This window comes from Pocillopora verrucosa, chromosome 12 (genome assembly GCF_036669915.1).
Source record: "Pocillopora verrucosa isolate sample1 chromosome 12, ASM3666991v2, whole genome shotgun sequence".
NCBI classification, from domain to species: Eukaryota; Metazoa; Cnidaria; class Anthozoa; order Scleractinia; family Pocilloporidae; genus Pocillopora; species Pocillopora verrucosa.
The window spans coordinates 15,062,956-15,075,322 of NC_089323.1; the positions used below are offsets into that span (position 1 = coordinate 15,062,956).

A 12,367-nucleotide genomic window follows, 5' to 3' on the forward strand; every position below is an offset into this window, starting at 1 on the left:
AGTGGGAATATAACATTGATGTCAAGAACCTTTTAGACGAACTTGAATTCAAAGATGAAGGAAACTTCGAGCAAGGAAAGAAAAAGGACGTTTTACTGTAGCGTAGCCTTGGAACTTTACCTCTTATAATCACTCAAGTAGCACATTGGTGAATTTTCGCGACAATGTTTCCTACAGCAGGGTATTTCCGGAGTACAAACTGTCCATTCTTTGTTCACGGTCTGTGCCACAGACCGTATTGCCATTTTCGTCACAGTAAACCCGGTACGTGGAATTCTAACACTTAAGAGGTAGAATTTGTACCTAGGGATACATTGCCCTGGACGCTAGAGTCAGACCTTTCTTTATCTTTAAATCTTAAGGTGAAATTTAGTAGATAAAGAGATTCGTTGTGGAGTATCGAAATTAAACTTATTACATGAACGAAATCAGTGCGGGTTACTTGAGTTGTTTGGGATAATTACAGCAGCTATTAAGCGCTTAATTGTAGTCAAATGCCTTTGAAATATGGTCAATTACCGTATAACTCTCAGGGATGATTAACTCGAAAGTTCTCCCCACAATTTCAAAAAGAGAATTGACAACTGGATTGACTAGAGACTTTTATCAAGCTGTAACACAAAATTCTCTTTCACAGCTACAAGATTGGGTAGCACATAACTGACAAGTTTGCATGGAAGCCAGGAAAACTGTCTCTATTTCCCAAATGTAACCCCTTGGACCCTTATTTAAATACAGTCAAACTTGTATTAAGTGGCACCACATTAAGTGGTCGCCCTGTATTACGCAGTGGATTGTGAAAGTGTCTAATTTTCTTCCTCTTAGTCATTGTAATTTTCACTTCTATCAAGTTATCACCTCAATTAACTCTTTATACTCCTAAGATCTGATTTTTAATTCTCCCCTCTAGCTGCTACACATTTCATTCCTTTACAAGAATTTAGTATTAGATCAAGATAGGAACTTGTTCTGATAAGTTTGAGTATCTTCATTGCCTGTTTGCTGGATGATGTATGGATATTATAGAAAGAAGTTACTTGGAAATCATCTCTGGGAGTTTAAGGGTCATGAGATAAAGGAAATAAAGGAGAATTTGTTTAACAATCAAGAGCATCCTGATTTCATGATTATGTTCTTAATTCTCTTGTCCACAATGTTTGATTCAGGGGTGATATTGTTAGGTGAAATTAGAGGATGTTAGCAGTTAAACTTGAGCCTCAAGATGACTTGTGAGTCTGCAATAATATTTTTAAGTCAGAATTTATTTTTGGCAACCGTTCTAATACTCAAGATTGCAATTGATGACTGTGAAGAAATCAATGAAAAGCTGGTCACAGAACCCTGAAGTGTGCATTTTCTCTCTCACACAGGGCTCAAGGCTTCAAAGAGTAGAACTTCACCTCATAAGAATAATATTGAACTACAATCCAACAATGTTAAGACTACAACACCCAGCCCAGATGTATCTGATGGAGATAAACAGCAGGCTGACATAAGAACAACTCCACCAGAAGCAACAAAAAGGAAGGTAGAAACAGTGGACAGTACAAGTCCTGAAATTGAAAATAAATTTACCACACAAACAAACACAGCTTCTAAAAGGGGCATTCTGAATAGAGGTGATGAAGAGCAGAATATTCAGGATGATCAACTTTTTAGTGTCAAAGAATCTTTGCCCAAGACCAGCTTGGATGTAACTGAACCTGTGACTAGCTCACATATGGTCAGCCCCAGTGATGAGGGCATGGAAATGTCTGAATGGGATCGGAATGATTGTGAACAACCTATTGCTTCTCTGACTGATGAGGAGATTAAAATCATTGGGTTGACCACAGTTTCTTTACCTGGTTGCAGTCAAACTGCTGTTAAAAGTACCAATGTAGGACAAAATTCAACTTCAAATGCTTCTAGTTGCATTGTTTCTCAAAGTAATTCCCCAGTTGTGGGAGGATTTTTTGAGAATGACACTGAAGGAGAAGGCCAAATGAAGGGTAACTTGATTGATGTTAATGTTACTGAAACTTACATTGCTAAGGAGGCAAGAATTGCTCAAATCAAGGCTGACAGTTTAGCGAAGAGACTTAAATCCAAAGCTGTGAAGGAGAAAAATGATTCATCATTGGTTTTGGAAAGTAACTATATAGAAAAGAAACAGGAATTCACTGGAGGGAAAGAAAAATATGACGTGACTCAGGAAAAGCCACAAAGACGAAAATCTGTTCAGCTTCAAATCTCTGTTGAAGGAGATGAAGACACAAAAGAGTCTTTGGATATACCTGCAAAGAAAAGAAAGTCCCAGCAGTTGCCATGTGCAATTAGCTCTTCACTTCACTCTTCTGCACTAAAGAGTGAGGATAGTAACAAGGCTACGAAAAGGAAAGATAGCATTTCCAAACAGGAATATAAACTACATGAGTTGTTTTTGTCTGCATCAAAGTCACTGGAACACACCATTCACTCTAGTAAATCACCTATTGATAATGATTCTAAAGACATAAAAAAAGGCAAAGCAAATGCATCAAAAAGAAAACTAAGCCTTGCGGAGACTGAAATAAATTTCTTTGGTCCTTCTAAAAGGCAAAACAAAACTGAGAAAATGGAAAAGCAGAAAAAAGTTAAGGAGGAAATAGCTGCTGTTAAAACTTTGAAACCCAAAAAATTAGAGAACAGAGGATTGGAAAAGAAGAACAATTTTCAGAAAACCAAACTTCAGACAAGTGCCAAAGGTTTAACTATGTCAAGTGAAGATAGTGATTACATGTGCAGCCCTGCAGGAGGTGACTCAAGCCATGAGGAGAATGATTCACTGAGAAGGATTTGGAATAACTTTGAACTGCCACAAGACAACCTTGTGATAGAGAAGGATTCACAATCACCTGTTAAAAAACAGGCACAAGAATCAACAAGGAAGAGAACATTGTCCTCTGTGTCTAACGACTCTGATGTGATTAAACAACCATCTATGGCTGATGCATTAGGACTTGGGAAGAAACAGCGAGTGGCACATATGCCCAGTCATGTAAGTTAACCATTTGCACCCTTTCATCAGTATGCATATTCTTCACACTGTTCTCTATAAGGAGAATTTGTGTAACAATCAAGGGCTTCTTTAGTGGGTGATCATTTCTTTTATTCTCATGACCTTTAACTCCCACAAGTGACCAAGACAGAATTTCTCCTTACATTATTAATACAAAATCAGGCAAACAAGTGATGAAAATTTAAAAAGTGTATCAATTAGGGGATTATTAGTTGATCTAATTCTAAAGTTTAAATTCTAAACTTTCTTTCTATGTCATGAAAATTGAATGGCAGACAGTAAGGAGAATTACTAAATAAATGAGATGTCGGGAAAGAAAGGGTTAACATTTGATTCAGTGATGACATTGTAAGGAGAAGTTGGATGTCATCTACTTGGTGGTTAAGGGATTAATTATTGAAATAAGTAACATTATGAATTTTAGCTTTTTCGAGACACAAGCCTGAGTTTTGCCTTTACATGTAGTTAAGAGGTTAGAACATCTGAGAAAATTTATATCCATTGATTACTTGTAAGTTACAAGTGTCCCTTAATCCTTTAACCCCTAAGAGTTATTGGCATCTAATTTCTCCTAACCCCAGTTTAACTGTTGTATCAAACATTAGGGCCATGAGAATAAGGGAAATGATCACCAACAAGAGAGCCTCTTGATTGTTGAGCAAATCCTCTCTGTCTGTATCATAGGAAATGAAAAGAGAACAGTGTGAAGAATATGCATATAAATCTTAGAGCGTAAAGGGGCTGTTGTCCTTAAGAGCAGCTGCAGATGTTTTGACAACCTTGTTGAAGGTCACAGTTGAGTGTTATGAGTCTGGCCCATGAAAACCAATTTTAGTAATCAGTTTGTTCATGATTCTATTAGTCATAAGATCCTGGTAATGTATGAAGTACCATTACATGTTTCAACGGTGTTCATAGGATAGTGTTATTTGTATTACAGCTACCTAGGAGATTATCATCAAATGCTAATCCTGTACGAAGGTACCCTAAGTCTTTAACAGCTGTACAAAGGAAAGAGGAGTCTGAGGCACCTTCAACGTCGGTAAGAACTGATGGGGAAAGCTACTCTGTTTAGCTAATTTGAATTGTCAGTGAGCAAGGTGTTATTACTTAGGGAAGCTTCTTTTTATGTGTAAAAATTGTTCCATGGGGTGAGGTACATGTTGTGAGGACCCAAATAAAGCAGGGATTTCAAAGCAAGCTGGTGACCACCGCAGTTCTGCTAGCTACTTGACAACATGTCACCGGTTACTCTGGTCAAAATAATAAGTTACCTTTTGGCCGTTAATGAACTTTTCACAGTCACTTTAACTTTTGCTGAGTCTGATGGCTACCTAAAAACATTTTGAAACCCCTTATCAAGGGAACTTAACAAGCATAGTAACTTAATCCTGTTTTGGTGTCCTTGAATCTTCTTATTAAGTCTAATTTTTAAGTTGCCTGATGGAGAGCCTGTGCATCACAGTGTTCTGCTGATTTTTTTTTCTAATTTGGCTAGCCAAAATAAATATTTGGAAGATAAATATTGCACTGGGATATTTTTTATGCTAATTTTTGCCATAAAAAAGTGTTAACAAGTTAATGCTGTTCTAAATGTATAAAATAATGCAGTTTGGTTCAGGAAGTAAAACTTCATGTATTTAATGTTAGTGCTGGGTACTTTACTGGATGCTGATTACTGGTAGCAGTGGAGAGATTACTCTATGGCTAATTAACTATTAATTGAGCAATTAAAGGAAATTTTTTTCTTCTTTTTATCCTTTTTAAGGATAAATAAATTGTTAGTAGACAGTTATCAGTAATTTGATGATTGTTCTTCTGATCCAAGGGATCTCCTGTAAAGGAGGCAGAGGGTTACAAGCCAGCCAAACAGAGGGTGGCTCATGTATTAAAGAATAACTCCCCTGCAGGATCACTGCCGAGACCTAGGATCCCTGTGGAGTATGGTGCTAAGGTGCCGCAAAGTCAACGTCAGAGATACCTAGACAGAATAGTTGATGAATACCTTAGAATTTGTAGCAGTGAGAAAGAAGCATTTGAAAAGGTAATAACAGCATATACTTGTAACATGGAGTCAGAAGCTTGAAATTAAAACTAAAAAATTAATCAAAGTTTTTACATTAGGCACTTTACCTATTATTGTTGTGTTTTCCTCTGACCCCCAGCTCTTACTCTTCCTACCTCTTAAATCTCTACAGATCTGTTCAAATTTTAGTTGTCATTTATGTAAAAAAAATCTTTCAGATCTTCAAAATACTGGAGGAAGTTATTTGGGGGAGGAGGAGGGTAGTGAATACCAGCAAGGGGAGAAATTTTGCAGCAGTTGGAATATTAAAACATAAAAAACACATGGAAGTTACTTGTCATTTAACTCTGCCACTCCAGTCTAGTTGCACAACAATACAATTATTGTACCCTGCAGAAAACTTGATATTAAGTATTTTAAAGTGCTAATTTTTCCCTGACCCAGGCTGTTGAAGAAGAAAAAACTCTGTATGAAAGGAGCACCAGAAGGCAAGTTTATTTGAATCTTTGTGTGAATGCTATCAAGAAACTTCGAGGTATAACACAACTGGAATCACCTTCTCCTGTTAAAAGTGAGACTACAACAAAAGTGTTGGTTACTAAGACACTGTCTTCAGGGGCAGTTGTTGTTAGTACCAAGAGCCCTGCAAAACAACAACCAGCTGTTCCACAAATGGATCCATTTACAGGTAATTGATATATGTTGCTTTACAATTGATTATGATTTTAGGAGGGGGGAACCTTCTTTCTACAAGGACAGCCCAGCTTTGTTTGTGGGATCTGATGTCTTAGATTTTCTTTATTCTTTGGTTTTGAGAGTTATTCAGTTATTCCCTTTATGGCTTCTCAAATTTTCTTGTTTCATAAAGCCAACTTGCCACAATCCAGTTTATCTAGATACACAGTTTCATTTGACAATAAAAGAAGTGAAACTCTTTAATGGAAGGAGTCATGATCATGATAGTCAGTCACAAAAAGAAAATGTCTCAGTGAGTTAATGAGAAATATTTGTGAATACTTGTGAACTGTCCCAAGCCCTGTAAAAAAGTGAGTGCCCACTCAAGATCAGTGATAGATTTACATCTGACTGAGAAGGGAGGGCTGCTGAAGACAGCATGGCCAGTGTTGACAGCCTTCTAAAACAATTACAGAGCTAAGTAAAATACAATGAGTGCAATCCCTGATCCCTTTTGACACCAAATTTAAAATTACTTGTACTTAGTTACAACAACCAGCTGGGCCAACAATTCTCTTTTCCCTCTCTAATGATTATAATTTTTTTAATTGATGTTATAGAGGAGTTGATGTATGATTTCCTGTCTAAGTATCTGATGAGTGAAGATGACTTAGTACAGAATGGTTACCCACGTCCCTGTCCAACAGCGCCCGGAAGAGCTATTTTTAAAACTAAAAAGGAGCCATCTAAAGATCGTAAGTGTTCAGAGCCTTCCTTTGCGCAGTAGCAAAATAGATTTAATATTTCGTGTAGTGTGATCGTCCGGGTGAGTGTAGTTCTGAAAAGAACTGTTGTTGGTGACTGACGTTTCGCCTATCTGTGCGATAGTCATCTCCAGAGGCAAGTGAGGAGTAGTTGTCAGTCGATGATGTTATAAAGTCTGGTCTGTTGAACGTGATTGGTCTGTTTAGCCGTGATGTGATTGGCTGGAAGACTCGTGTAGAGTTTGTTAACAGTCATTGGTCGGTTTTGATCCGTCTGTTGTTTGTCGGTCTGTTTGTCGGTTTGTTTGTCTTCCAGCATAACATCATCGACTGACAACTACTCCTCACTTGACTCTGAAGATGACTATCGCACAGATAGTCGAAACGTCAGTCACCAACAACAGTTCTTTTCAGAACTACGCTCACCCGGACGATCACACTACACGAACTACTGATACTCCTGGGTTCAAACCATTTACTTTACTAGATTTAATATGTTGTTAATTTTGATCAGTGTTCTCCAGAAGACCCTTCAGCCAGCATTTTCATTGGCTAGTTACTTCTGATGCCCTAGCTACTTTAATTAATAGACCAAACAGTTAAACATCCTTTCTGATCCAAGCTCAATTTATAAAACACTGTTTTATGACTAATATGTAAAAGTTAGGATGAACTTCTTTGTCAGTTGATGTTACTGGAATGGGCACCAACTTTTCCATTTAACCCTTTCACCTCCAGGAATAACCAAAAAGGAATCTCTCCTTGTACAAATGAAGACACATTGTTAGGCAAAAAGGGGAAAGAAGAAAGAAAAATATCAAATATTGACAGAATTAATTTTAGTTGGTTAGAGTTTTAAATTATCTTTTTTCAATGCTGATTTGAAATGATCTTCCATTTAGTTACACGTAGGACTTGCTGTCGTTGTGGCAAGCCTTTTGTTGTTCTTGAAGATGGAGTTTATCTAACAAGAGAAGAATGTGTGTATCATGCTGGGAAATTATTTCGAAGAAGAGGTTATTTTTTTCATGTTTGCACATTAATGGTATGACTGTGATGACAACTGACAACCAATTAGTGTTTTTTTTTATACACAAATATGTAATATAGAAATTAACTATTTTGTAAGTGCAGTACAGAATGCAGCTGTCTATGAGAGAGTACTTTATGTGGTTTTTTTAGGCAAGGTTTTTTTCCTCCTGTGGAAAACTGAGGAATTTATCAAATTGGTTGATCTAGAATCAACTAGGATTCTTGAAGTTGATGAAAAAGTAACTTCTCCCTAGAATATCCATCAATTATCCAGAAAAGAGGTAGTGAGTCCAACAGACAGAATACTCAAACTTATCGTGCAGGACTTGTTATCTTGATCCACCACCAAATTCTTATAACTAATTTACAAGGAAATGTGTAACAGCTAGAGGTGAGAATTAAATGATCAGATCTTGGGATTTAAAGGGTTAAGAAAGTAATCGTATCAAGACTATTCAGTTTTCACCAATTGCACAAAGTTGCTTTTACGAAACTTCTTTAGTGCCAAAACCTTTCAAGGGATATTTAATCGGCTGACCTGAATTTTATTCTCTCAGGGGAACCAATTACAAATTATTCTTGTTGTCAAGGAGATGCTGGTAGCCCTGGATGCTGTGTTGGAAAGGTAGATTCTTTTGGGTCAAAATTTTATTCATATATTTATTGTGTCTAAATCACTGTGGTTGTGATAGTTAATTATAGTCAAGCACCCTTGACCTATCTTGAACCACCTCTCCCATCTACCCCCTCTTTCCCTTCTCTGTTTTCCCCTCTTTCCCCTACCCCTCCTCTAGAATCGTAGATGACAGCTTTGAACATGGCAAAATGTATTTGTTCTATTAGTTTTCCCAACTTAGGACTCCCCAGCACACTGTTTATAAAAATTAACCCTTTACACTGGCTAACACCAGTATGTGTATATATTCTCCATACTGTTCTCTATACATTTTCTGAGGTCCTGACAAGGAGAAGTTGTTTAACAATTAGTAGCCTCCTAAGTTGGTGGTCATTTTCTTTATTCTCATGACCTTAATGTTCAATTAAGGCATGATACTGTAAGGAGAAATTAGATGCTAGTCCCTCTTAGGAGTCAAAGGGTTAACTCTGAAAAGATATGGAAACATCTCACGTTTCTGTGACAGGTTCATGTGAGTGACAATGTGAATAACACAGAAGGCTTTATGACTACCATAGTGAGTCCGCTGGTAGAAAAACGAAAGAAAATATTTTCCATGGACTGTGAAATGGTAACATTATTTCCTTTGTCTTATCTCATGATAGCTTTTAGATTTCTGTCAACTCAAACTTTGATAGTTATCAGATTTAGTATAATGTATTTAATTTTTATGAATAATGGAATTATGGAAACAGATTGACAGATTGATTTGCAGATGAAAGGAGGGATTTTCAGATTGAAGTTTAAAAAAAAAAATGGAATTGGTATGTGTGAGAGAGGGAAAATGTGTTGGTGCAAGGGTTGATATGTGGAAGAGGTCTGGTTACTAGTCTTGGCTGGGTCATTGTGTTGTGGTCTAGCACAGGATACCACACTGTCATAATCTCTCTTTCCACCCAGTGTATAAATGGGCACTGGCAAACTGTTAGGGAAACCAAATAAAATGTGGTTGGGGGAAGGGAGAAGGAGGAAACCTGTGATGGACTAACATCCTGGGGGAGCAATACTTGTAGTCACCTCATGTTGCAGAGACTGGGATGTGCTCAGCTGGATGGGTCATTTAGCTTGAGTGGACTGCAAACTTCTCCTTACTTCTTAGGGATAGAAATGAATTTGATTGGTACCATGGGGATATTCCTTGAGATTTAATCTGCTACCCTATTTTAACAACAATCTACCATTTAGTGATTGATACTTCATATTACCAGTAGTAACAGCATTTAGTTATTCACTATTAAAATTACAGCACAGCTGATGTGGTTGTGTTATGAATAAACATTTTATATACGAAAAATGTTATAAAAATATCGAATTAAAATACATTTTAATGCTTAATAAAACTAAAAATTTTCAAAATGATCTCAAAACAATTAATAAGGGTGACTTATATACAGAAATCTAAATTATATACTGGAAACTCAATTAGTTCAACTTACAGGGGAAAAACTTGTGAGAGACAGAACCTTGATCAGTTCCCAAGACTAAATGTTGTATAGTTACTGCATTGTTATCTCCTCAGTGTTACACCACTTCAGGGCTAGAGCTAACCCGCATCACTGTGATAAACTGGAATTTGGAGCGAGTCTATGACACATTTGTCATTCCAGAAAGAACCATTGTTGATTACAATACAAGGTAAACATCAGGTCCTGATTGTTGGGAGTCCAATTAGCACTAACCTAGGGTTAACATTTAATCAGGGTTTCTTAATTCCTTTGTTCAAAAGCCTTTTTCTAATAATTTCCTAACTTCTTTGTAAGGCATCCAATCATCAATTTGTAAACAAAAGGAATAGTATTGAACTTTCTTCCAAAGCTTTCAATTCAGCTCAGGATACTGAGCCTGTTCTCCCCTTTCAAGACCAATGTTTTGCGGACTTTGGATAATGGGTGAAAGTTAGGGCACTGGGGCTGAAATTGGTTTGCTACTCAAGAATACTTTGATCTCAGTGGCAAGATTTAAACTGTTTTGATGCAGTTTAAAGCTAAGCTTAGCTGAATCTTTTACTCCCACTTGCCTTCCTATGTGTAAATCCTCAAGGATGAAGGGTTAAACAAAGCATTTTTTTTTTGTTTTTTTTAGATTCAGTGGAGTGACTGAAGAGTCACTGCATGGTGTGACAACAACAATTCATGAAGTGCAAGCTGTATTGTTGAGTATGATTCACAAAGACACTATACTAGTGGGACACAGCTTGGAAAGTGACCTCAAAGCAACAAAGGTAAGTTTCCAGGGTACAATATAAACAGAAATAAAAACAATGAAGAGCAGCATTGTTCATTCATGTTAAGCTGGAGTTTTACCCTAGCTTAGGGTTTCAGTAGGATTTCAAGAAGGCCCCCTGGGAACTTCCTATGGAGCTCTAATAAATGCTACAGAATGTGATGTGCTGTATCTAGGTGCATCACTAAGGTATCAGTTAAGTTGTCTTTCCTTTTAGGCAATTGAAAATCGCAGAGACAAAGTCTTATTTAAACCCACTCTTCTTTTAATTCTTGGATCAGACTAGTATGTAAAAATTTTAAACTCTTTTCCACAAGAATCTTGCTTAACCTCCCTGTCATTCCCTGCAAGCAAATAGGGCATTGTGGCTCAATGATTTGCAAATTAGATGCAGGAAGAGAAAGTCTACATTTCAGTATTTCCTGGGTTAGGTCATCAGGAGGATTCCTGGAACTAGAAACATTTTGTGGCTTGCTGAGTTGCAATAGTTATGCGACTAGACATTTCCAATATTTGCACCAAGGATTAGCGTCATTACAGCTTCTTTAGTGATATTTGGTCATTGAGTAAGGTTGCTCTCTCCTCAGATAATTCACAATAAAGTAGTTGATACCTCCGTGGTATTTCCCCACCGACTGGGACCTCCTTATAAGAGAGCTCTTCGTAACCTCACAGCCGAACACCTCAAAAAGATTATTCAGGATAGTGGTAAGTTTTGATAAAGGTGATGAAAAAATGGTTACAATTTTTTTTTTGAGGAAACTGTGCACAATGTGCACATCAGTCCATTGTACTACAAATCTTTATTATGACTTATTTGTTTGGATCCCTGAAATTTCTTTAGTTGTGTAATAGTTCATTTTACAGTTTCATGCTTGATTGATTTTGAACAGGAGGGAGGCTAAGGGTGACCTTGTTATCATGCAAATGTTGCTGCTTTTCAGATGTGAATTACTCTGCTATCATGCTAACTAGTTACTGGTCTCTATCACAGCAAGGTCACCTTCAGCCTCACACCCAATCAAAGGCATGACAACTATGACAACTAAGTACACAACTGTAAAATTGGTGATTTGTCTCAGTCTTTAAGTGAAGCAGTTTGGGTAAAAAGTTGTCAAGAATTTGTCTTTCTAATGGGATATTCACATGTTTTCATATTAAGAAACATCAGGTAATTTGACAGGATTTAGAGACCTATTAGGCCTTCTTTTACTTAGTGATGTCAATATTTGGATTCTTGGATCAATAACATTATCTGAGCAACTGCATACCTATCCCTCCCCTCAACCAAACTTAACCCCAACTGCTTACAGTTGATTGTTGTTGGGTAAGTGTAAGGGTAGGTGTGTAGTTGCCCAGATACTGATTTTTATTCATTCTCCTGGTCTCCACAGAAATTGTTACATTAGATTTCTCTTTGCCTTACGTTTTCAGAAGTTTGACAGATATTTAAAAAAATTATTCCCTAATATTTTACTACAGTTGATGGCCATGACAGCTATGAAGATGCATCTGCTTGCTTGGAGCTCATGAGGTGGAAGGTGAAAGAAGACATGAAGAAGACATCAAGACAAAAGTCTCTGCATCAAGCATTTGCAGTTTCATAGCAACACTTCAACATTTCACACAGCAATAGGTAGTTGACAGGTACTTTTTGCTAAAAGATTCTACATACTTTCTTAGGGAGTCTCTTAAATTAAGAAGTTTTGTTCATCTGTTCTGTTAACAGGGGAGCTGACAGTGAAATTGCAAACTGTAATAGTTAGATTTAGAATTGTGACAGTCACCCCTTTGGGTGCGTTGCTTGGGTTTTGCCACAGGTAGTTAGTGTAAGAGTTGAAACTTATTTATTTGGTACTGTCATCTTTCAGGTTTAGGTGAAACTTCACATGGAGCTGTCTGTGAAGTCTATATGGAAGAGGGGGGGGGGG

General features: G+C 37.1%; 1 protein-coding gene across 1 annotated transcript; it reads left to right on the forward strand.

Annotated features, from left to right (window-relative positions):
- Positions 1-15: 15 nt before the first annotated feature.
- LOC131778574 (putative RNA exonuclease pqe-1) lies at positions 16-12,361 on the forward strand. The gene is made up of 13 exons (XM_059094999.2): positions 16-264; positions 1,371-3,019; positions 3,981-4,082; positions 4,869-5,084; positions 5,511-5,754; positions 6,362-6,496; positions 7,408-7,521; positions 8,095-8,162; positions 8,680-8,784; positions 9,733-9,848; positions 10,296-10,434; positions 11,024-11,144; positions 11,919-12,361. The coding sequence occupies exons 1-13, from the start codon at positions 165-167 to the stop codon at positions 12,041-12,043; spliced, it is 3,234 nt and encodes a 1,077-aa protein (XP_058950982.2). The 5' UTR covers positions 16-164; the 3' UTR covers positions 12,044-12,361.
- Positions 12,362-12,367: the final 6 nt, after the last annotated feature.